At 47.1% G+C, this 26998-nt stretch overlaps 1 protein-coding gene across 3 annotated transcripts in view; it reads left to right on the top strand.

Moving 5' to 3' along the window:
- Positions 1-26998, top strand: part of cfap91 (cilia and flagella associated protein 91) — a 208104-nt gene that overhangs the window by 94327 nt on the left and 86779 nt on the right. For 2 of the 3 annotated variants that reach the window (XM_070893569.1, XM_070893568.1), the window contains exon 9: positions 7096-7278. The exons of the other annotated variant lie outside the window; for it this stretch is intronic. In XM_070893569.1, the coding sequence (XP_070749670.1) occupies positions 7096-7278 (183 nt within the window). The remainder of the gene's footprint in view (positions 1-7095; positions 7279-26998) is intronic. 3 annotated transcript variants of the gene reach the window in all.

Here is a 26998-nt window from a genome sequence, read left to right on the forward strand (position 1 = left end):
CACAATGAGTAGCAAAGTGCATACATTCAACAACCCATAGGGCCAACTCGTCAGACATGCAAGTCTGTTCCGCGGGAGTGGTCCAGAGTTTAGAAACATTGTCATAAGTACATCCATAATCTTTCCACAACAGTTTATCTTTTTCAAGAGCGTCCTCCTGTGCTTTAATAACATCTTGGATGGTTGGCATTGGTTTTTCCGAGGCTAACTTATCCTTCACAGGATTTTTAGTTTGACTCATCATTCTGAGCACCACCATCTATTGTCCGCGAGAGGCCTATTTGGCCTCTCTGTCGGCACAGCGGTTCTCTATGTCAACCGGAGATTTTCCGGTAGTGTGGACGGTACATTTGACTGGCAATACGCTTAGGGAGCATAAGGGCCTGCAACAAGTCTGATACTAGTGGCCTATGGGATATTTCATTTCCATTTGAGGTCAAGAATCCCCTGTTTTTCCATAATTGTCCAAAATCATGGGCTACCCCAAAGGCATACCTAGAGTCGGTATAGATATTGACCTTGAGGTCTGTAGCTAAGATACAGGCTCGAGTGAGAGCGATTAGTTCAGCTTGTTGAGCGGAATAGGCAGTCTCGAAGGCGGCAGATTCCAGGACACGATTCTCCTGGTTTACTATAGCATATCCTGAAATTCATCCGCCCTCCGGGTCAATGGAAGAGTTTCCGTCAACATACATAATACAGTCGGGGTCCGCCATTGGTGCATCAACTAGATCTTCCCTAACAGAGGTGCTCTCTTGGATTAAGGATAAACAGTCATGACTTGGTTCCTCCTCACCTTGGGGTGGTTCAGTAAGGAAACAGGCCGGGTTAATAGCAGTACAGTGCCTAACTGTCAACTTGGGATTGTTCAGTAGGTAAATCTCATATCGACTTTGTCTGCCCATAGTAAGATGCTGAGTCTGCAACTGGCCCAGGAGCGCGGCTACGGAGTGAGAAGTATAGACAACAATGTCTTGCTGGGGAGTCAGGTTTGCAGCAGATTGGAGACTATTATAGATAGCCGCAAAAATTTGGGTACACACAGGGTGTCCCAAGGCAATGGGGTCTATTTTGGATGAATAATAGGCCACAGGCCGATGCTTATCTCCATGTGTCTGAGTTAAAACAGCAGTAGCACAGTCTTTCAGGATGGTACAATACAGCTGAAATGGCCGGTCATACAAAGGTCGGCCCAAGGCTGGAGCCTGTAGCAGAGCTGTCTTTAATTCTTTAAAGGCTTGGGTGTCCGCAGTTTCCATTTCGAATATGCCTTCTTTAGTGGTGTAGGGGGTGAGGTGCTTAGTCATCAGGGCAACGTTAGGTATCCAGGACCTACAGTAATTGATCATTCCCAACCATTGTCGCATCTGTTTGGCGGTACTCGGGACCGGAAATTGACAGATGGGTTCAACTCGGCTAGACTCCAGGGCTCGATGGGTCCCTGATAGAATAACCCCTAGAAACTTGACTTGGGGCTGGCCAATTTTGACCTTCGACAGTGAGACTATGTATCCCAGGGAGGACAAGTAATTCAGCAGCTGGTTGGAATCTTCCCGATCACTTGATTCGTCCGCACTAGCTATCAATAAATCGTCCACATATTGGATCAAGGTGGATCTTTTAGTCAGAGTTAGGGACTGTAGCTGTTTTTGCAGGCACCTCGAGAACAGGGTTGGGGAGTGAATGAATCCTTGCGGGAGTCTGGTCCAGGTATATTGCTGTCCCTGGTAAGTGAAGGCGAACAGGTACTGACTCGTCTGGGCCAATGGCAAGGCAAAGAAGGCGTGTTGAAGGTCCACAAGTGCGAAGATCTTGGCATTTGCCGGGATCAATGACAGTATCTGTGCTGGGTTGGGATTAATGGCTCGAAGGTCCTGGACCAAGCGGAACTGGTTTGGTTTGCCCGGCTTAGGGACTGCCAATATCGGTGTATTACATGGGGAGTGACATTGAACCAAAATCCCCTGTTCCACAAGGCCCTTAATCAATTTATGAATACTCGGTATTGCCTGTGGCTTCAGTGGATACTGACGAATGGAGGGCCAGTCCGCATCGTCCTGTACTAGGATCTCGATCGGGTCGATTGGCGTATAGCCCACTTGGGAGGGGTCCTCTGCCCATACATGAGGATCCACATAGTCGGGCACGTTAGCGCCAGTGTGGTGGTGCAGTGTCATCAGGACCTTCTTGGGGTTCCTGTAAAATTGGACCGTTCGGCCATGTCCCACAATCTGCAAGTCTGGACTAGTAGGGTCAGCCTCGTCTATAGCTTGGCGTACCATGATTCCTAAATCTTTGGCATGGTGAGGATGTAATACTTCACGAGTAACATGTGGCGCCACGGTCGGAGGCTGTCTCCACAGGGTCATATACACTTCTACAAAATCTGCCTCACCCTCCGGTCCAGTCACCCTGGCCCGTAGGAGGATTTCCCATTCTTCTCCTTCATGATCCTGATTCTTGCCACTAGGGTCATAGGCCAGGGTCACATGGTAAGGCGCTTGGGGCAAGTCTAGGGACCACCATTGAGGGGTCCGGGTGGTGTAACACTGCCGTTTAAAGGGTCCATGTTTTACAATGACCCCATCATCTCCTCATTCTAGATGTAACTGGAATTTGCAGAGGAGGTCCTTAGCCATCAAGTTACAGTTCAGATTGGTTGTAATGACAAATCGATGCTCCACAGATCCTTCCTTGTATATTACTTTAACTGGTTCTGACACCGGGAATGTTGAGACTTGCCCCAGGAATCCCGACAGTCCCTGAGTCTCGCTAGAGGTAGGGAGTTTAAGCTTCGACTGCATAGAGGCCATAGAGGCTCCTGTATCTATTAAGAAGGGTTGCCACTCATTTCGAATCTTTAATGATATCATCGGTTCCTCATCCGAGTGGGGTCCTTGTACAATCAAGCTACGTAGTCAATACTGATGTTGGGGTTGCGGTTGGGCGAAGGGGTTTGTCTGGGAGAAGTTAATGTAGGATCCTGTCCTCTCTCCCCTTGCCATCCTCCTCTCCCTCCCCGCCCTCTTCCTGGTCGGCGGGAGGGGCACTCCCTACTCCAGTGTCCCTCTTGTCCACAGTTAAAACATGCTCCCTGATAACATCCATCCCCTCTCCCCATGCCTGGTCGAGGGCAATAGGGCGGCCCGTAATTTGCAGGACCTGGATCATTTGGATGTTCAATATAGCCACAGCCCTGAGTATCCACCCAGCCCGGCCTCTGCACACAATACTGAGGCTCCATTTGATATCCTCTCGGGTCGGGTCTCGGTCCCGCCTTCTGGGGGACCTCCTTCTTAGTTACATATTCATTCTTAACCCGGGTTGGGGGCACATTTCCTCCTTCTCCCTTTTTTTTCCTGCCAGTAATATTTCACGGCTCTTTCCATCTGGGCCTTACTATTGTCTACCCAGTTCATATTATTTGTCCGGATGGCGTGAGCGATCGAATGAGGCAAACACTGGAGTAGGATGGCGCAGAATTGAGGTGAATTATCTCCCGCACGGAAGGCATTATCTCCCGACTGGCCTCCATAAATTTCAACAAATCTTTCCATAAATTCATCAGCGTTCTCGTCCTGTTTAGGTTTGGTTTCTAAGACATTGGCCATACTGATAGGTTTCTGGAGGGTAGTACCTAGAGCAGTAAAAATAGCGTTTTGCCGGTTCTGGTCATTGTTGGGATGTGCGATTAGCAGGGCGGCATGGTTGGCAAAATCCAGATGGGTTAAGAACCGGGCATGCTCGACAGGACTTAAGGTCTGTTGGACCAAGGACCACAAGTCCCTTGAATCCGCATTGTAGACCGCAATCGTGGTTCGGAGTTAATCTACAAACTTAACAGGTTCTCTTTTTCGGTCTGGCATACTGGCCAGAATGGCCATGATCTCATTTAGCTTCCACGGCACATATATGTCTATGGTAGGATTAGCAGCGACGGTTGTGGCGTCAAGATTTGGCATGGCTCGGACCGGGAATTGTTGCCTGAGCTTTGGGACAGGACTGCCCGTCTCGGACGCGGTTTCCCACTCAGGAGTCGGTAGAACTGGTGCTTGTACTACGGCGGTGATTGCTGGGCCGGCGGCGGCGGTGCCGTGATTCCGATGTTGACCGGGGCTTACGAGGGCACCTCGGTCGCCTCTCTTGGCTAGGAGTCCGATCAACTGAGCCGCGGGGTTGCCGATCCCTCGTGGTTCTAGACCGGATTCTGGCGGCTATTGAGTCATGCCAGGTATCCGACTCATTGTCAGAGGGGGAAGAGCCTATTCGGACTGGCGGGTGTGGGGCCGTCGGTGGGGGTTGGTCGGTGCCTTCCCTCTCCGTGGTGTGGTCGTAAGGTGGGGGTTGTAAGGAGGGGACCATGGGGTTCTGCTACGGGAGGCGCCGTCGGGCGCCGAGTCAGTGACCATTATTCAATTTCGTCCTCAGCCTCGGTCAATGCAAGGCCAACCATTTGACTATGTAGTCTGTCAATACCCTTCTCAGAGGTCCCTGTGGAACTCTTGGTACGTTTTTCGTGCGCGCACTCTTTCTTTAAAACATCGAGGGGTTTAACATGTCCTCCCTCCGTCAATGAGAATCCTAATTTAATGGCGTTTTCCTGCCAACTTGACAAAAGTGATGCATCTTTTAGTTTTTGACAATATTGTCTCCATGTGGCAATTAAACTTTTATCCCTTTTTCCTCGTCCCTTTTTCCAAATTAATGCCTGTGCTCTTTTTGCCACCTCTACACTCTTAGTGCCCCCTAGGGGCCATTGATCATCTCCTAACAATTTGTTCAAGGCTCCCGATAATTGTCTAAATTGCTCAGCCTTTTCAGGGAATTCTTCGCATAACTTCTGTAGCGGGCTGCCCGCATTCGTAGTTTTATCTAAATGATTGCCCATTCCCGCGTCGCCCCGCAGTAAAAGAGTATTTTATCTTATCCAGAGCCTAGGCGGACCAAGTGATATACAGGATCAACACCGTACCTGGCATAAGTACAAGTTAATTTTACACAATCCCTCACATCGCCCCGCGATAATCCTTACACAATCCCGCGTCGCCCCGCGGTAATCCTATTCGCGTTGCCCCGCGATAATCCTTAAACAATTCCTTTTATCCTTACACAATTCCTCGCGCCGCCCCGCGATAAAAGACTACTTTATTCCTCGCGTCGCCCCGCGATAAAAGACTACTTTATCTTACCCAGAGCTTTGGCGGACCAAGTGATATAGAAGGTCGACGCTGTACCTGGCGTAAGTACAATTTAGTCTTACACAATTTCCCTTTCCCTCCGCGTCGCCCCGCGGTGTTCCGATTTTAGTTTTACACAATTTCCTTTTCCCTCCGCGTCGCCCTGTGGTGTTCCTGTTCGCGTCGCCCCGCGATAGTCTATTTAAGTCCAATCAGCGCCTAGACGGGCCAAGTGAAATACAAGGTCGACATCGTACCTGACTTGGACACTTATTTCCTAAGTTAAAAGGTATTCGCCAGATTGACCTGGATCTCGTTCGGACGCTACCTGAGAACCAGCGAGTGGCAAAACTTTCTTCAGACTTTTGGGACTGGAGGGAACCGCAGTGGTACTTAAAAAGTACTCACTCCGGTAGCCATTTTCCTCCCGTCTCATCCGAGGCTAGTTCGGCTCTTAATTCGCAAGCTTTCGGCAGTCGTCCGTTGAGATCCCACTTCTGACACCAAATGAATTTTAGGTCCTTCATTGGAACACCTGTGAACTTATCCGTTTTTGGTGTGGAAGCAAGTCATCCTCATTTCGAGGGTCTGCCTATGATGATGATGAAGTTCTCAGGTGCCTGTACAATCCAATATGGAAATTACAGGCTCTGTCACAGGTGGGACAGACAGTGGTTGAAAGTAGGGGTGGGTGGGGAGTCTGGTTTGCCACACGCTCCTTCCGCTGTCTGCACTTGAATTCTATATGCTCTTGGCGATGAGACTCAAGGTGCTCAATGCCCTCCTGGATGTTCTTCCTCCACAGGGCATGGGGTTCCCAGGTGCCAGTGGGGATGTTGCACTTTATCAAGGAGGCTTTGAGTGTGTCCTTGAAGCATTTCCTCTGCCCACTTGGGGCTCGTTTGCCATGTAGGAGTTCCGAGTAGAGCGCTTGCTTTGGGAGTCTCATGTTGGGCATGCGGACGCATTAAACAACTAATGGGAGGAAGAGGCTCCATGAATATCTCCATCCTCAATGATGGCGGAGCCAAGCACGCAAGTGAAAAAGACAATGCTGAAGCATCCGCAACCATCTTCAGCCAGAAGTGCCGAGTGCCCACCATCACAGAAGCCAATCTTCAGCCAATTTGATTTACTCCACGTGATATCAAGAAATGGCTGAGCGCACTGGATACAGCAAAGGTTATGGGCCCCGACAACATCCCGGCTGTCATGCTGAAGATTACTGCTCTAGAACTAGCCGCAGCTCTAGCCAAGCTTTTCCAGTACAACGACAACACTGGTATCGATGTGACAATGCGGAAAACTACCCAGGTATGTCCTGTCCACAAAAAGCAGGACAAATCCAATCCGACCAATTACCAATCCAGCAGTCTATTCTCAATCATCAACAAAATGATAGAATGTGTCTTCAACAGTGCTATCAAGCGGCACTTGCTCACCAATAACCTACTCACCGATGCTCAATTTGGTTTATGCCAGGACCAATCGGCTCCAGACCTCATTACAGCCATGGTCCAAACATGGACAAAAGAGCTGAATTCTAAAGGTGAGATGAGCGTGACTGCCTTTGACATCAAGGCAGCAATTGATCGAGTATGGTACCAAGGATCCCTAGGAAAATTGAAGTCAATGGGAATCAGGGGGAAAACTCTCCATTACCTGGAGTCAGACCTAGCACAAAGGAAGATAGTTGTGGTTGTTGGAGGCAAAGCATCTCTGCCCCAGGACATCACTGCAAAAGTTCCTCAGCGCACTGTCCTGGGCCCAACCATCTCCAGCTGCTTCATCAATGACCTTTCCTCCATCATAAGTTCAGAAGTGGGGATGTTATCTGATGATTGCACAAGAATCAATGTTTAAATTATATAAAAAATGTATTCTGATCTTAATTAACTTTTAAAATTTGTCTTTCTAGAAATAAGAAAACTAATAGCTAAGAGGAGAAATGTGGAAGGGAAGCTTGAGCGGCGTAGCCTCATACAGGACTATGCAAATTATGGTTCACAGGCTTATGCACCTATATCTCGAATTGGCCTGTTTCCAGACCAGAATTCAGACCGTTACATTGTGAAAAGTCGTTTTCTATCCACATATGGTGGTAAGTTAATGAATGAAAAAACTACAAACTGTGTATACCTTTCCATCTGTTTTGGATTCCATTGTCATCTGAATGTCCAACAGGCAAACCTCAACTTTTTAAAAATTAATTCATGCGACGTGGGCGTCGCTGGCAAGGCCAGCATTAATTGCCTATCCTTAATTGCCCTCGAGAAGATGGTGGTGAGCCGCCTTCTTAAATACAACTGAGTGGCTTTCTAGGCTATTTCAGAGGGCAATTAAGAGTGGGTCTGGAGTCTGATTTAGGCCAGACTGGATAAGGATGGCAGTTTTCACAGCACTAAGAGACAGAGACATGAAGTTACTTGGTAAAGACCTGGTACAAAGGCAAATTCCAATGACACCACCATTTTTTTTGAAGATGAGGGTTAAAGGCTATGATCCATAATACATGTCACCTCGAGTTGAAATAGTAAAAGAGAAGATGATGTAAATTAGGAAGCAGTGATTGGTTGATTGCAAGCTTGAACTTTAAAATACAGAAAAAGGAAAGAAAGTCCAAGGGAGGTAAAGAGTTACACAATTTTAAGGCAAAAACAGAAAACACTGGAGACATTCAGCAGGTCAGGCAGTATCCATCGACAAACCATGAGTTATCATAGGAACAGGAGTAGGCCATTCAGCCGCTCGAGTCTATCCACCATTCACTGGCTGATCTGTACTCCCTTCAGGGTTTCTGTATCCCTTGAAACCCTTACACAACAAAAGGGTATAAAAGCAGGGACGTCTTGCTACAGTTATACAAGGTATTGGTGAGGCCACACCTGGAATACTGCGTGCAGTTTTGGTTTTCATATTTACGAAAGGATATACTTGCTTTGGAGGCAGTTCAGAGAAGGTTCACTTGGTTGATTCCGGAGATGAGGAGGTTGACTTATGAGGAAAGGTTGAGTAGGTTGGGCCTCTACTCATTGGAATTCAGAAGAATGAGAGATGATCTTACCGAAACATAAGATTATGAGGGGGCTTGACAAGGTGGATGCAGAGAGGATGTTTCCACTGATGGGGGAGACTAGAACTAGAGGGCATGATCTTAGAATAAGGGGCCGCCCATTTAAAACAGAGATGAGCAGAAATTTCTTCTCTGAGGGTTATGAATCTGTGGAATTCGCTGCCTCAGAGAGCTGTGGAAGCTGGGACACTGAATAAATTTAAGACAGAAATAGGCAGTTTCTTAAACGATAAGGGGATAAAGGGTTATGGAGAGTGGGCGGGGAAGTGGAACTGTGTCCATGATCAGATCAGCCATGATCTTATTGAATGGCGGAGCAGCCTCGAAGGGCCATATGGCCTACTCCTGTTCCTATTTCTTATCTAAAAATCTAATGATCTCAGTCTTGAAAATTTCAATTGACCCAGCATTTCCCTTTTAGGAGAGAAAGTTACAGAATTCACTACACTTTCTGTGAAAAAATATTTTCTGATTTCACTCCTAAATGGCCTAGCTGTACTTTTAAGATTATGCCCTCTTGTTTCTTGGCTCCTGGTTAAGCAATGTCTCGATCCCAAAATTCTCATCCTTGTTTTAAAATCCTTCCATGGCCTCGCCACTCCCTATCTCTGTAATCTCCTTCAGCCCCACAACCTCCCCACCCCCCCTCCGCCCAAGATGTCTGCGCTCCCCTAATTCTGCCCTCTTGAGCAACCCTGATTATAATCTCTCAACTATTGGTGGCCGTGCCTTCTGTTGCCTCGGCCCTAAACTCTGGAATTCCCTGCCTAAACCTCTCCACCTTTCTATCTCTTTTTCCTCCTTCAAGATGCTCCTTAACACCTACCTCTTTGACCAAGCTTTTGGTCACCTGCCCTAATTTCTCCTTCTGTGGCTCGGTGTCAATTTTTTTGTCTTGTAATACTCCTGTGAAGCGCCTGGGACTTTAAAAGCGCTATATAAATACAAGTTGTTGTATCTACCCTATCGAGTCCCTTTATTGTTTTAAACACCTCAATTAAGATCAATCCTCAACCTTCTAAATACATGGGAATGCAAGGCACGTTTAATCAGTCTGTCCTCATAATTTAATCCTTTAAACTCTGGTATCTGCTAAATCTGCACTGTACCTCTTCCAAGACCAATATATCATTCCTGAGGTATGCTGCCCAAAGCTGAACATCGTACTTCAGATAGCGCCTGATCATGGTTCTGTACAACTGAAGCAGTACTTCACTTTAGAATTCTAACCCTCTTGAGATAAAGGCAACATTTCATTAGCCTTTTTGATTACTTTTTATATTTGCATCCTGTTATGTCTTGGATAAAGAGTCAGACTAGATACTGCAAGCTCAAAGTAAGTGTGACCGTAGTCCTTTATTACAGATCTCAGAGTGCCTCTCCAGCCTGTGAGGCCTCCTTATATACAGGTGCTCCCAAGGGATTGTGGGATCCCTTGGGACTTCAGGGGATAAGCCCGCTGATGGTTAGACATGGTCATTACAGGTTTACATTCATAACAATACTCCCGCACCCCGCACCCCCCCCCCCCAAAGTCAACAGTGTAACTATTTACAATGTGAGTCGATCTGGGGCCTTCCTTTCCCTGGTTGATCGTCTCGGTGCAAATGCTGGTGTTGGTGAGTCGTTTGTGTGGTGTATGTAGCACACAAATCACTGACTCCACACAGTCTGGTGTTGATCTAACTGCTGAGACCTTAGTGCTTTATTGAACAGCTCCAGAGTGCTCCACAGGTGTGGTGGGCAGCCTTTTATACTGCCTCATGCAGGTACTTTCAGGTCTCCCACCACAGTGCCCTCTGTGGTGCACCATTGTACTTATCATACATTTAATGTACCAGAACAATACACATCATCACTTCCCCCACCCAGTTCAAAAAGCCGTTGCTTGAATCCCCTAAATCGAAAGACGCATTAGCCCATTGGTAATGTTGGTCACGGATCCACGTCCATTCAGCATTGAGATATTAACTCTTATTGTAATTCGCAATTCATGTCCATTATTTTAAACACAGTGACCACCCAGCATTAAAATGTTGATTCTTGTCATAAATCCATCATTCTACATTCACATAGCACACTTAGACTCACTCGAGCCTTACAAAAGTCCAAAAGTCTTTATGTGGGGACCGCAGTGGTGTAAGGCCCTTTTAAGACTCCCGGGAGCATTTCCCTTTTAAGACGCCATCTTGTGTATCCCACGAGGCTTCCTTTGGGCGCCGCCATCTTAGGTGTTCTGCTGGCCTTTGTCTCCATTGCCATGAGGCTCCCCACCATCTTGAGCTCGCTGGCGAGGAAAGAAGAAGAAACAAGGAAGGAGGGAAAAGGAAAAAGCAAAACGGCCCAGATCAATCCCTCTTACAGCAGTGGCTCCCTGGACTCGATCAGTCACAGTGAATCGCTCCGTGCTTGCTGCCGCATCCGCCGCTCTGCCTCACGTCCCGCCAAGTCGCGCCCGCCGCAGCCTCTGCTCCCGCCATGGCCGCCCCTCCTGCGGCCGCCGTGGCCGCCTCTCCTGCTGCCGCCTGACTGTTTCGCATGGGCCCCCCGGATCCGCCGGCCATCGATGGGCCTCCCGCTTCTTGCCCGCAGCGCCCCGCCGGCCCGCACCCCAGCAATAGGCCCGCACCTCAGCAATACCTGTTCTTCCAGGGTGGAGGCTGACCTGCAACTTTGTTCTTCCAGGGTCTGCTCATCTATGGAGGCTGAGGCTGCAGGATTGCTTGGGGTCAGGAGTTCTGGGCTGCTGTCGCCTGTGTGTGAATTTAGGCTGCAGCTCCAGCTCGGTTGGCGCTGATCTTTGGGGACCCGGGGAGCAGCAGTCTGTGGAGGAGTGAAGTCTTCCCTGCTCCCACGGACTTTTCCCATCCATCTTCTGCCGAGGAGCGTTGGCCCATCGCCTGCAATGACCCATAAGGGTAAACCGTGCGTCTCGCCACCGTGAGATACCTGCACATCCGCTCTGCCGCGAACAGGTATCAGTTTCTTGGTGTAGGTACGCAGCTTTGCCGTGACCGGGACCAACTTGGGTCGTGCGGCCGGGTTACCCCACAGTTTATCAAAAGTTCTCTGACTCACCAACGACGGACCCGATCCGTATCCACTGCCATACTCACTGGGACTCCGTCAATTTTTACTTCCATTATCACTGGGGGCGAATCGTCGGTGCATGTATACAGTCCCAACCCCTCATCTTCTTCTGCCTGCTCCTCGCTGAGCAGTGGATCATCCCCCATCTCCTCAGCCACATGGTGAGTCTTATTTCTTTTACACATACGCTGAAGGTGGCCTTTAACGTGGCAGGTATTGCACGTATACTCCGCAAACCTGCACCGGTGAGCCCCATGGCTTCCTCCGCAGCGCAAGCATGGTGCTGCTTGATTGGCCCCCCTCAGCGAACTCTGAGTTCCAGGACCCTGAGGTCTGTGCTCTCTGCCCCAGGCAGAGCCACGTTCTGCAGTTTTGTCCATGGTGGGCCCTATCCTGTGGACAGTGCTTGCCGGGTTCAAGACTGTGTGGATCATTTGCTTGGTGCTGCGTCGAGGTCATATATGCCCAGCTGATGGTGATGGCCTTTGTCAGAGTGACTGTGGGTTCCGTGGCTAACAGCTTGTGAAGGAGGCCGTCGTGGACAATCCCCATAACGAAAACGTCCCGCAATGCCTCATCAAGGTGTGTGCCAAAATCACACGGCGCCGCGAGTCTCCTGAGGTCCGCAGCATATCTGGTGACATCCTGGCCCTCGGGTTTGCAGTGATGGTAAAATTTGTATCTGGCCGTGAGGATGCTCTCCTTCGGTTTCAACTGGTCACGAATGAGTGCGATCAGCTCCTCATATGACTTGTCCCTGGCGCTCCTGGGTGCCAGCAAATCCCTGACGAGACAGTAAACCTTATCTCCACAACTGGAAAGCAATATCGCATTACGCTTATCTCTCATTGCGTCCGTGTCCTCTGTCAGGTCGTTTGCTGTGAAGTAGTACTCGAGCCTTTCCGTAAAGGCCTCCCAATCATTGCCCACGGTAAAATCCTTTAGCGAGCCTAGAGTAGCCATGGTTGCGTGGAGTTCGTCCGCTTCCTCGTTGCCAACATTGGGAACGTTCTTCCCGCATCTAACCTGTCCAGTCCCGTCAGAATCTTATACATTTCTATGAGATCCCCTCTCATCCTTCTAAACTCCAGTGAATAAAGGCCCAGTTGATCCAGTCTCTCCTCTTATGACAGCCCAGCCATCCCTGGAATCAGTCTGGTGAACCTTCGCTGCACTCCCTCAATAGCAAGAACGTCCTTCCTCAGATTAGGAGACCAAAACTGAACACAATATTCCAGGTGAGGTCCCACCAAGGCCCTGTACAACTGCAGTAAGACCTCCCTGCTTCTATACTCAAATCCCCTAGCTATGAAGGCCAACATACCATTTGCCGCCTTCATCGCCTGCTGTACCTGCATGCCCACTTTTAGTGACTGATGAACCATGACACCCAGGTCTCGTTGCACCTCCCCTTTTCCTAATCTGCCGCCATCCAGATAATATTCTGCCTTCGTGTTTTTGCCCCCAAAATGGATAACTTCACACTTATCTACATTATACTGCATCTGCCATGCATTTGCCCACTCACCTAACCTGTCCAAGTCACCCTGCAGCCTTTTAGCGTCCTCCTCACAGCTCACACCGCCACCTAGTTTAGTGTCATCTGCAAACTTGGAGATATTACACTCAATTCCTTCATCTAAATCGTTAATGTATATTGTAAAGAGCTGAGGTCCCAGCACTGAGCCCTGCGGCACTCCACTAGTCACTATGAAAAGGACCCGTTTATCCCGACTCTCTGCTTCCTGTCTGCCAACCAGTTCTCTATCCACGTCAGTACATTACCCCCAATGCCATGCACTTTGATTTTGCACAACAATCTCTTGTGTGGGACCTTGTCAAAAGTCTTTTGAAAGTCCAAATACACCACATCAACTGGTTCTCCCTTGTCCACTCTGCTAATTACGTCCTCAAAAAATTCCAGAAGATTCGTCAAGCATGATTTCCCTTTCATAAATCCATGCTGACTTGGTCCAATCCTGTCACTGCTTTCCAAATGCGCTGCTATTTCATCCTTAATTATTGATTCCAACATTTTCCCCACTACTTATGTCAGGCTATTACCTGTTTTCTCTCTCCCTCCTTTTTTAAAAAGTGGTGTTACATTAGCTACCCTCCAGTCCATAGGAACTGATCCAGAGTCAATAGACTGTTGGAAAAGCATCCACTATTTCTAGGGCCACTTCCTTAAGTACTCTGGGATGCAGACTATCAGACCCCGGGGATTTATCGGCCTTCAATCCCATCAGTTTCCCTCACACAACTTCCTGCCTTATAAGGATATCCTTCAGTTCCTCCTTCTCACTAGACCCACTGTCCCCTAGTACATTCGGAAGGTTATTTGTGTCTATCTTCGTGAAGTCAGAACCGAAGTATTTGTTCAATTGGTCTGCCATTTCTTTGTCCCCATTATAAATTCACCTGAATCCGACTGCAAGGGACCTACGTTTGTCTTCACTAATCTTTTTCTGTTCACATTTATAGAAGCTTTTGCAGTCAGTTGTTATGTTCCCTGCAAGCTTCCTCTCATACTCTATTTTCCCCCTCTTAATTAAACCCTTAGTCTTCCTCTGTTGAATTTTAAATGTCTCCCAGTCTTCAGGTTTGTTGCTTTTTCTAGCCAAATTACATGTATTACATTTGTGCACACAGGACTCTAAGTCTGCATCGATACCAGGCTACCGCACGTGGGATCTCGCTATCGCTTTCATCATTACAATGCCTGGGCGGGTACTGTGGAGATCACTAATGAAAGTATCCCTGCCCTTTTTTGGCACAACTACCCGATTATCCCATAGGAGGCAGTCTGCCTGTATAGACATTTCATCTTTGCGCCACTGGTACGGCTTTATTTCTTCCTGCATCTCTAACTGGACACTAGACCAACTCCCGTGGAGCATACAGTTTTTTACTAAGGACAGTAAGGGGTCCTGGCTCATCCAGGTTCTAATCTGTCGGGCGGTGACAGGTGATTGCTCATTCTCGAATGCTTCCATTACCATAACTAAATCTGCAGGCTGTGCCATCTCCACCCCGGTGGTGGGCAATGGTAACCTACTGAGAGCATCGGCACAGTTTTCTGTGCCTGGCCTGTAGCGGATGGCATAGTTGTATGTGGACAAAGTGAGCGCCCATCTCTTTATCCCCTTATTTTCAGAAAAGAGGGATATAAGCGGCTTATGATCGATTTCCAATTCAAATTGGAGCCCAAACAGATTTTGATGCATTTTCTTTACCCAGTAAACACACGCTCACGCTTCTTTTTCGATCATACTGTAGGCCCTCTCGCCCTTAGACAGACTTCTGGATGCATAAGCAACCGGTTGCAATTTCCCAAATTCATTAGCTTGTTGCAATACACACCCGACCCCGTACGACGACGCATCACATGCTAGTACCAAACGTTTACATGGATCATACAACACAAGCAATTTGTTTGAACATAACAGCTTCCTAGCTTTCTCAAAGGCATTTTCCTGGCTTTTACCCCATACCCATTCAGCTCCCTTAAGCAGTAAAGAGTGCAGGGGTTCTAACAATATGCTAAGACCCGGTAAGAAGTTATCAAAATAGTTCAGGAGTCCGAGAAACGACCGCAGCTCCGTCACGTTCTGTGGTCTCGGTGCGTTCTTGATTGCTCTGTCTTTGAATCGGTGGGCCTGATGCCATCCGCCGCAATTCTTCTCCCCAGGAACTCCACTTCAGGCGCCAGGAAAATGCACTTCAAGCATTTTAGCCTGAGCCCCACATGATTAAGCCGACTAAGAACCTCCTCCAAGTTCTGTAGGTGCTCGACGGTGTCCCGACCAGTAACCAAGATGTCATCCTAGAAGACCACGATGTGCGGGACCAACTTCAGCAAGCTTTCCATGTTCCTCTGGAATATCGCCGCAGCCGATCGAATCCCAAACGGACATCTGTTGTAAACGAAAAGACCTTTGTGCGTGTTGATGCAGGTGAGGCCTTTCGAAGATTCCTCCAGCTCCTGCGTCATGTAGGCCGAGGTCAAGTCCAGCTTCGTGAATGATTTCCCTCCCGCCAGCGTTGCAAATAGGTCGTCTGCCTTTGGTAGCAGGTATTAATCCTGCAGTGAGAAACGATTGATAGTTACTTTGTAATCACCACAGATTCTGACGGTGCCGTCTCCCTTGAGGACTGGAACAATCAGACTGGCCCACTCATTGAATTCGATCAACGAAATGATGCCCTCTCATTGCAACCTGTCCAGCTCGATCTCCACCCTCTCTCTCATCATGTAAGGTACCGCTCTCCCCTTGTGATGGATGGGTCGCGCCCTCGGAATCAAATGGATCTGCACTTTTGCTCCTTGGAACTTCCCGATGCCTGGTTCGAACAGCGAGGGGAACTTGCTTAGGACCTGGGCAGATGAGGTGTCATCGACGGTCGAAAGCGCTCGGACGTCGTCCCAGTTCCAGCTTATCTTTCCCAGCCAGCTCCTGCCGAATAGCCATTGCCCGGTACCACCCAGAGTGGTAAATCGTGCACTGCTCCATCGTAGGAGACCTTTACGGTAGCACTGCCAATTATGGGAATCAGTTCCTTTGTGTACGTTCTAAGTTTGGTGCGAATGGGAGTCAGCACTGGCCTTGAAGCCTTGTTGCACCACACAACAAAGTCTTTTTGCTCATTATGGACTGGCTTGCGCCCATGTCCAGGTCCATGGACACCGGAAGTCCATTTAATTCAACCTTCAGCATTATCAGGGGACACTTTGTGATAAATGTGTGCACCCCATATACCTCTGCCTCCTCGGTCTGAGGCTCTGGTTCATCATGATCCACCGTGGATCTGTCCTCCTCTGCAACATGGTGGTTTGCAGGATTAGCAGGGTTTGCAGCTCGTCTGCACATATGTTGGAGGTGTCCCATTTTTCCACAGCCCTTGCAAATGTATCCTTTGAAACGGAATGAATGGAATCAATGATCACCCCCGCAGTGCCAACAAGGTGTTAATTGCCTTGTATTCACCACCCTTGATGGCGGACTCTGAGTCATCTGCGGTTGTGCAGCTACAGGCATGTAAGTCCTGCCATGTACATTTCAATTTGAAAACAACGTTATTTTGTTCACAGTACTTGCAGCAGCACTGATGTGCTGGGAAATTTGTTTGGTATTGTCACTGGTGGTGATGAAAACCTGGGCTATCGTTATGGCTTTACTCAAGGTTGGGGTCTCTACAGTCAAAAGTTTGCGAAGTATTACTCCATGGCCAATGCCAAGTATAAAGAAGTCCTTGAGCATGTGCTCCAATTGTCCTTCAACTTCACAATGTCCTGCAAGGCGCCTTAGCTCGGCAACGTAGCTCGCCACTTCCTGGCCTTCAGACCTCTTGTACGTGTAGAACCGATACCTCGCCATCAGAACGCTTTCCTTCGGATTTAGATGCTCCCGGACCAGTCTGCACAACTCATCGTATGACTTGTCTGTGGATTTTGCTGAAGCGAGTAGGTTTTTCATGAGGCCATACGTTGATGCCCCGCAAATGGTGAGGAGGATCGCCCTTCGTTTGGCAGCGTTTCCTTCTCCTTCCAGCTCATTGGCCACGAAGTATTGGTCAAGTCGCTCCACGAAGTTTTCCCAACCATCTCCCTCCGAAAATTTCTCCAGGATGCATTGTTGCGTTGGGGTTTGTTATCTGTATCTCGTCGCCAGTTGTTATGTCTTGGATAAAGAGTCAGACTAGATACTGCAAGCTCAAAGGGATTGTGGGATCCCTTGGGACTCCAGGGGATAGAAACATAGAAAATAGGTGCAGGAGTAGGCCATTCAGCCCTTCTAGCCTGCACCGCCATTCAATGAGTTCATGGCTGAACATGCAACTTCAGTACCGCCTTCCTGCTTTCTCGCCATACCCCTTGATCCCCCTAGTAGTAAGGACTTCATCTAACTCCCTTTTGAATATATTTAGTGAATTGGCCTCAACTACTTTCTGTGGTAGAGAATTCCACAGGTTCACCACTCTCTGGGTGAAGAAGTTTCTCCTCATCTTGGTCCTAAATGGCTTACCCCTTATCCTTAGACTGTGACCCCTGGTTCTGGACTTCCCCAACATTGGGAACATTCTTCCTGCATCGAACCTGTCTAAACCCGTCAGAATTTTAAACGTTTCTATGAGGTCCCCTCTCATTCTTCTGAACTCCAGTGAATACAAGCCCAGTTGATCCAGTCTTTCTTGATATGTCAGTCCCACCATCCCGGGAATCAGTCTGGTGAATCTTCGCTGCACTCCCTCAATAGCAAGAATGTCCTTCCTCAAGTTAGGAGACCAAAACTGTACACAATACTCCAGGTGTGGCCTCACCAAGGCCCTGTACAACTGTAGCAACACCTCCCTGCCCCTGTACTCAAATCCCCTCACTATGAAGGCCAACATGCCATTTGCTTTCTTAACCGCCTGCTGTACCTGCATGCCAACCTTCAATGACTGATGTACCATGACACCCAGGTCTCGTTGCACCTCCCCTTTTCCTAATCTGTCACCATTCAGATAATAGTCTGTCTCTCTGTTTTTACCACCAAAGTGGATAACCTCACATTTATCCACATTATACTTCATCTGCCATGCATTTGCCCACTCACCTACCCTATCCAAGTCACTCTGCAGCCTCATAGCATCCTCCTTGCAGCTCACACTGCCACCCAACTTAGTGTCATCCACAAATTTGGAGATACTACATTTAATCCCCTCGTCTAAATCATTAATGTACAATGTAAACAGCTGGGGCCCCAGCACAGAACCTTGCGGTACCCCACTAGTCACTGCCTGCCATTCTGAAAAGTCCCCATTTACTCCTACTCTTTGCTTCCTGTCTGACAACCAGTTCTCAATCCACGTCACCACACTACCCCCAATCCCATGTGCTTTAACTTTGCACATTAATCTCTTGTGTGGGACCTTGTCGAAAGCCTTCTGAAAGTCCAAATATACCACATCAACTGGTTCTCCCTTGTCCACTTTACTGGAAACATCCTTAAAAAATCCCAGAAGATTTGTCAAGCATGATTTCCCTTTCACAAATCCATGCTGACTTGGACCTATCATGTCACCTTTTTCCAAATGCGCTGCTATGACATCCTTAATAATTGATTCCATCATTTTACCCACTACTGAGGTCAGGCTGACCGGTCTATAATTCCCTGTTTTCTCTCTCCCTCCTTTTTTAAAAAGTGGGGTTACATTGGCTACCCTCCACTCGATAGGAACTGATCCAGAGTCAATGGAATGTTGGAAAATGACTGTCAATGCATCCGCTATTTCCAAGGCCACCTCCTTAAGTACTCTGGGATGCAGTCCATCAGGCCCTGGGGATTTATCGGCCTGCAATCCCATCAATTTCCCCAACATAATTTCCCGACTAATAAAGATTTCCCTCAGATCCTCCTCCTTACTAGACCCTCTGACCCCTTTTATATCCGGAAGGTTGTTTGTGTCCTCCTTAGTGAATACCGAACCAAAGTACTTGTTCAATTGGTCTGCCATTTCTTTGTTCCCCGTTATGACTTCCCCTGATTCTGACTGCAGGGGACCCAAGTTTGTCTTTACTAACCTTTTTCTCTTTACATATCTATAGAAACTTTTGCAATCCGCCTTAATGTTCCCTGCAAGCTTCTTCTTATACTCCATTTTCCCTGCCCTAATCAAACCCTTTGTCCTCCTCTGCTGAGTTCTAAATTTCTCCCAGTCCCCGGGTTCGCTGCTATTTCTGGCCAATTTGTATGCCACTTCCTTGGCTTTAATACTATCCCTGATTTCCCTTGATAGCCACGGTTGAGCCAGCTTCCCTTTTTTATTTTTACGCCAGACAGGGATGTACAATTGTTGTCTCTAAATGTATGCCATTGCCCATCCACAGTCAACCCCTTAAGTATCATTCGCCAATCTATCCTAGCCATTTCACGCCTCATACCTTCAAAGTTACCCTTCTTCAAGTTCTGGACCATGGTCTCTGAATTAACTGTTTCATTCTCCATCCTAATGCAGAATTCCACCATATTATGGTCACTCTTCCCCAAGGGGCCTCGCACAATGAGATTGCTAATTAATCCTCTCTCATTACACAACACCCAGTCTAAGATGACCTCCCCCCTAGTTGGTTCCTCGACATATTGATCTGGAAAACCATCCCTTATGCACTCCAGGAAATCCTCCTCCACCGTATTGCTTCCAGTTTGGCTAGCCCAATCTATGTGCATATTAAAGTCACCCATTATAACTGCTGCACCTTTATTGCATGCACCCCTAATTTCCTATTTGATGCCCTCCCCAACATCACTACTACTGTTTGGAGGTCTGTACACAACTCCCACTAACGTTTTTTGCCCTTTGGTGTTCTGCAGCTCTACCCATATAGATTCCACATCATCCAAGCTAATGTCTTTCCTTACAATTGCATTAATCTCCTCTTTAACCAGCAATGCTACCCCACCTCCTTTTCCTTTTATTCTATCCTTCCTGAATGTTGAATACCCCTGGATGTTGAGTTCCCAGCCCTGATCATCCTAGAGTCACGTCTCCATAATCCTAATCACATCATATTTGTTAACATCTATTTGCACAGTTAATTCATCCACCTTATTGCGGATACTCCTTGCATTAAGACACAAAGGGATATGCCCTCTGGTGGTTAGATGTGGTAATTACAGGCTTACATGCATCACACATCCCACTACAGCTTACCTTTTGTTTGTGGGAAGATAGGAAATCAGTCAGCTCCCACGCTAAGCTGGCTGGCAGGTCAGGTTTCAGGGTGGGGGTAGAGGTGGCTTTGGGTGCAGCCTCGAATGGACCAGCAGTAGGCTGGAGTTTTTTGTGGTCACAAGACACGTACTCCTGCTCCTCCTGGCCCCACAAATTCAAAATTTCCTGGGCCATTTTCTGAGTGGCATCCAGCAGTTCCTTTAAGGACCGTGGTTAGGGTGCTCACTGCCTGGTACAAATAGGGTGGATGTCTGTGGCGCATATTCTGCCTATTTGAACCTGAACTTTGCAATTGGGGACATAGGACCCAATTTGCACAATTAATCACTCTCCTGCCTGTTTCATCAGGTCTGTCTTGGGTGTCAGTAGCGCGTTTGAGGCGCCCTCCAATTTTCATCTGCGAGCCACCCCTTTTTCGGATGAAAATGCAAGAAGTTGGGCAGCCAGCAGTTGAAAATTGCTCCCACAGCCTTTATAATTTAGAATCTGGCACTATAAAGCTCTACTTTCACTGTGAAATCTGTCAGAGGTCATGCATGTGCCTGTCCACTTAGACTGCAATATCGTAGGGAGAGCAAAAAAACTGATTCTGTCTTTTTGCTTGAGGGACATCTTTGACTGTGGGATTTCAATAAATCCATCTTTGTGTCCAGCACCATTACTGGCAAAAAGGGTTTTTCCAAGAATAATCTCCCTATCTGAGGTGAGAAGAAGTAGAGGAGGTCCACCAAAGAGATGCCAAGCTGGTCGGGCTTCTTGAGGTGTTCACCCAACAGTATCCACACATGTATCTGCAGATAGAGATGACCACTTCGCAGTTTGGCTGACGATTAGTACAAGCAGAAGCTCCAACTCTAAACATAAGTTTTAACAGCAGGCCTAGTGGAACAGATATGTTAGCCCCTGACTAACTGTTATGCTCACTTGCTGTGTAGACTCCCAAAGCAAGCGCTCTACTCGGAACTCCTACACAACAAGCGAGCCCCAGGTGGGCAGAGGAAATGTTTCAAGGACACCCTCAAAGCCTCCTTGATAAAGTGCAACATCCCCACCGACACCTGGGAGTCCCTGGCCAAAGACCGCCCTAAGTGGTGGAAGAGCATCCAGGAGGGCGCTGAGCACCTCGCGTCTCATTGCCGAGAGCATGCAGAAACCAAGCGCAGACAGCGGAAGGAGTGTGCGGCAAACCAGACTCCCCACCCACCTTTTCCTCCAACAACTGTCTGTCCCACCTGCGACAGAGACTGTAATTCCCGTATTGGACTGTTCAGTCACCTGAGAACTCACTTTTGGAGTGGAAGCAAGTCTTCCTCGATTTCGAGGGACTGCCTATGATGATGATGAACTGTTATGTTGAATGACTCTTCAGTAGCACCACAATCACAGATGCCCCTTCAGCCTTGGCAAATGCTAATAATAGGTCAACATGGCTTTTGAAGCCTTCCAAAGGCTATCTGAATTTTTGGCCACCATTGTGACACCTCCCTTTAATTGTTGCCATTTCTATAAATTTCACTTTCACGCAATTTTCTATTTCCACCACTACTGTGGTCCCAAGAGTTGCCCAAATTTGCATCTGGATCTGTGAAGAATTATGCAAAGGAACTGTCCCAGTAAATTTCCATGCTATTAGCATATGACCAGTCGCAGGGGATTAGCAGCAGTTCTAAAACTTTAGACATGACAGGGGTAATTTTAGTCCCCAAAAACGTTTGGGTTGGGTGGGAAGTTAAAATGTTAAAAATCTGAAATAGGAGCTCAGCCGCCTCAAACCCACCCACTTCCGGTTTTAATGAAGGTGAGTCGCGGGGGGGGGGGGTCACCAATCCGCTCCCAGGAGACGGGTTGGTTGTTGAAACCTTTTTTTTTAAAAGTTGCATGCCTCCGTATTAACAGTGCTTCTATTTTTAACCATGGTTGGCCGGGTTTCCCAGGCCTCGGGAAGCCCAGCAGCTAAAAGGTGGCGAGAAGGACTGGATCGGACAGGTAACTGCCTTTATATCACTGCTTGTGGGCCAGCAGGAGCACGAGTGTTTCCTCCAGGCCCAACAAGCTTAACCTGTAAACACTCCCTCCATGATCTCTGCCCCCGCCCCCCGCGATCACTGACCCTTTCCCAACCCCTCGATCTCTCCCCGATTCCCTCCCATCTCTGCCCCTGATCTCTTTCCAACCTCCTGTGATCACTTCCCAACCCTCCAAAACACTCTGTACCCACAGTTCCCCCCCCAACCGGCAATCAGACTGGCTTCTTGGCGAGGAACCTGTTTTTAAAAACAAACATGCACACCGCGTAGTTAAAACTTCACGTCGCTCTCCTGACCAGAACTCCTTCCCCGCTGATTATCAGGGCCAACATGTCCCATTAACATGGCAACCATTCCTTAGGCACTGTGTACCAGAATTATTTAAATGAGTTGTCATTGCATCATAGCATGAGTTCAGCTCAGCGCTGTGCATCTGCATCCAGAGCGCCTTGCGTTATTATTAGCCCTCAATATTAATGCCTTTCTACAGCATTCTGGTGCCATTTTCATGTACTTGCTCAGGGCATTATTTCTCTTTTATACTACGTAACTTTAACTTTGTATAGAAATTATCTATCAACTTTTATTCTATCTCAGTTCATTGGAGAAACAACTTTGATAGATGGAATAGCTGCAAATGATGAAAGCTGACTCTAGCTTCTTCCATAACATTGCTTTTCGCCAAGTTAATTGTAAGCCAATTACTTACAAAATGGAAATTAGAAAGTTTGTAGCTTTCTGACTCAAATTTTACACATTGTAATGTCCAAATAGTATCATGGCTCCTGTAGCCTTTACAGATTTTGAAATCTTGTATGCGGAAAATAGGATAGTTTCTGGGTAAAATGCTTTCTTTTGTTCTCAGCTGAGCAGTTTTAGACATAGTAAGGGAGCTGTTAGAGGATGATGGTCTGGAATATAAATTCTTGATTTTGGCAGAAATTAAGAATCTAGGAATCCGAAGCCAGCCATCATTTCCATTGTTGTCCAAACTGACTTTAGGGTTCGTCTCCTGTTATGTGGAATGCTGCTGGAGAAAGTTTGCACAGGGAAGTAAATTACATAAAGGTAAAAGACAGATGCTGATTAAAAGCAGTTACCTCAATACTTTTTAAGTGTCAGTTTGGCTCAGTTTGACTTAGAAGGGTATGGGTTTAAGCCCCGCTCTAGGATTTGAACACATAATCGAGGTTGACAATTCAATTCAGTACTGAGGCAGTGTTGCATTGTCAGAGGTATTGCCTTTCAGGTGAGATGTTGATCTGAGATCATGTCTGTCTGCTCAGGTGGACATGAAAGATCCCATGGCACTAGTCTTGGAATCCCAGCCAACATTCATTCCTCATTTGTTTGTGGCACCTTATTGTCGACAAACTGGTTCCCACATTTGCCTACAATACAGTGACTAATTTTCTAAAATAATGAATTAGCTGTTAAATACTATGGCACATCCTGAGAACATGGAAGGCACTATATAAAAAATGCAAGTTTTTTTCTTTGTTTTACTGTAAGGTTATCAACTAGCCTGAGGAAGATTTTGACAGTTTCTAACCATCCAGTGATGTTGTTACACTGCCAGACTTGTGACCAGTATTAAACTGTTGTGAGAAGTAAACAGCGAGCAATTTATATAGATGATTAGTAGTGGGAACCTTGACTAATATCCCCCTCCTCCAGGTCTGCTGAGGCCAATTCTAGTAATACCATGTTCTGACTGAGATTAACTAACTCAACACTAACCAGTGATTCATGTTCTTAGTTACAGTATAACATATCTAAACAGTGAACAACTCTTGGCTTAGTCAATCTCACTTTGTATTCAGATGTTTAGCTTGAATTTACTGCCATTTTTCACTGCATACCTCCTTCATGCAATTCCTCCAGTGAGAAAACTAGGGGTAATCGAGTACTTGATTTAGTTTTTAGTGGCGACCCTAATTCAGTATCAGACTTCCATGTGGGGTAACATCTGAGTATAATTTTTTAATATAATTTGATTCCTAAATATTCACGTAACCATTTTCTGTGCATATAAGATCCAGTTCTCGGAGGTGAGGATGGTACAGTGGACTGCTGCAGTTTTCCTCTGGAACCTGGGATCCAATCTAATTGAGCCAAATTCTCCCCTCTAGGTCAAATCAGTTTGGGTAGTCTCAACCTATTTTATAGTTAGCATGGGCCTGCAAAACAATTTTCTCCTAATTTGGTAATTGCTTTGGAGTAAAGTATCAAATTCAGAGAGGACACAAGGATGGGAAATTCTACTTCATTGTACATTAGGAAGCACTCCATCTGATTTGATCTGGGAGTGCTTGAGGCTAATACAGAATTGCCTGAAATGGGGAAGTGATCCATTGCCTTGCACTTGTATCTCACTATTTCTGGCCATTCATCAAGATCAGTTCTCAGAACCATATGCAAGTGTCGACTGGATACTAGCCTTGTGTATTTTCTTTTTCACATCCTGTGGTACACCTCTTCTTCAGAGTAGTTATCAAACCCACTTCAATCTGGAACATTGCACGTATTCACCTCTTTCTAACATCTCTCTTTACTGGGCAGATATCGGGCGATTTTCCATTTATGAGCTCCTGGCACATGCCATGAGTGCATAGTGGGAAATTGTGTACCTCCAGCATGTGATTTTCTATCCACTAAGATAATTGTCTTGAAAATCACTGGCCAGGCATGCAGTCTCTTGATAAGCATTCCTAGTATGTGTCTACAGTGTTGAAGTAGAATTTTCATAGAATGTCCCAAGGAACTGTTTACCTTACTATGGGCACAAAATTGGCCAGGAGTTGCTCTTTTTTTAGGAGCAACTTGATTTCTCTGGAGTATCTTAAAAATCCCCATTTTGCACATTCAATTTGCGCCAGTGTAAGTGAGTTAGTTAGGATTACCAGCCACCTATGCCAGTTTTGGCCATTTAGGCCACTTTGGCCAGATAATAGTTACTCCAAATCTACTTAGGCCAGCGTATGTGGCCACTTCAGAAAACCCTTGCGGAGAGTTAAGAAATCAGCGCAGGTAGGTACATCGGAGGCCATTCGGCCTGATATAGGGACGGGAAGGGAAGCAGAGAGGACCTTGCACCAAGACATACAAAGCACTAAACAAAGCACAACAAGTAATAACATAGAAACATAGAAAATAGGTACAGGAGTAGGCCATTTGGCCCTTCGAGCCTGCACCACCATTCAATATGATCATGGCTGATCATGCAACTTCAGTACCCCATTCCTGTTTTCTCTCCATGCCCCTTGATCCCTTTAGCCGTAAGGGTCATATCTAACTCCCTTTTGAATATATCTAACGAACTGGCCTCAACAACTTTCTGTGCTGGAGAATTCCACAGATTCACAATTCTCTGAGTGAAGAAATTTCTCCTCATCGCAGTCCTAAATGGCTTACCCCTTATCCTTAGACTGTGACCCCTGGTTCTGGACTTCCCCAACATTGGGAACATTCTTCCTGCATCTAACCTGTCCAATCCCGTCAAAATTTTATATGTTTCTATGAGATCCCCTCTCATTCTTCTAAATTCCATTGAATATAAGCCTAGTCGATCCAGTCTTTCTTCATATGTCAGTCCTGCCATCCCGGGAATCAGTCTGGTGAACCTTTGCTGCACTCCCTCAATAGCAAGAATGTCCTTCCTCAGATTAGGAGACCAAAACTGAACACAATATTCAAGGTGTGGCCTCATCAGGCCCTGTACAACTGCAGTAAGACCTCCCTGCTCCTATACTCAAATCCTCTCGCTATGAAGGCCAACATGCCATTTGCCTTCTTCACCATCTGCTGTACCTGCATGCCAACTTTCAATGACTGATGTACCATGACACCCAGGTCTCGTTGCATCTCCCTTTTTCCTAATCTGTCACCAATCAGATAATATTCTGCCTTCCTGTTTTTGCCACCAAAATGGATAACCTCACATTTATCTACATTATACTGCATCTGCCATGCATTTGCCCACTCATCTAACCTGTCCAAGTAACCCTGCAGCCTCTTAGCATCCTCCTCACAGCTCACACTGCCACCCAGCTTGGTGTCATCTGCAAACTTGGAGATATTACATTCAATTCCTTCGTCTAAATCATTAATGTATATTGTAAATAGCTGGGGTCCCAGCACTGAACCTTGCGGTACCCCATTAGTCACTGCCTGCCATTCTGAAAAGGATCCGTTTATTCCTACTCTTTGCTTCCTGTCTGCCAACCAGTTCTCTATCCACATCAATACATTACCCCCAATACCATGTGGTTTAATTTTGCACACTAATCTCTTGTATGGGACCTTGTCAAAAGCCTTTTGAAATTCCAAATACACCACATCCTCTGGTTCTCCCTTGTCCGCTCTATTAGTTACATCCTCAAAAAAATTCTAGAAGATTTGTCAGCATGATTTCCCTTTCATAAATCCATGCTGACTTGGACTGATCCTGTCATAATAAGCATTCAAGAAGAAATAAAAAATAAAACTAAGTCCTATCTTCATCTGAAAACTCAGCTTAGGAAGGCAACGGGCCGGCCGGTGCGGGAGACGACTCGGCCGGTTATAGGTGCGGGACGACAACGCACCGGGAGGCCACTCGACCAGGGTTAGGGGCGGGAACAATTGAACTGCCGACATCGGAGAACACACAGGCTACATGAAGCAAACTCACCGACCGGACAGGCTGCAAGGGCAAAACACAAGTAGCTACTTGAACAGCGGGCCGGCCGGTGCGGGAGCCCACCAGTTGGCCTGGGATAGGTGCGGGACAACCGGGAGACCACTCGGACAGGGATTGGGGCGGGACGACCGGGAGACCACTCGGCCAGGGAACTGCCGGCATTGAAGCACAAACAGGCTGCAGGAAGCAAACTCACCGGAAAGGCTGCAATAGGCTGGGTGGGGTGGAGGAG

The sequence above is a fragment of the Pristiophorus japonicus genome, chromosome 11 (genome assembly GCF_044704955.1).
Source record: "Pristiophorus japonicus isolate sPriJap1 chromosome 11, sPriJap1.hap1, whole genome shotgun sequence".
NCBI lineage: Eukaryota > Metazoa > Chordata > Chondrichthyes > Pristiophoridae > Pristiophorus > Pristiophorus japonicus.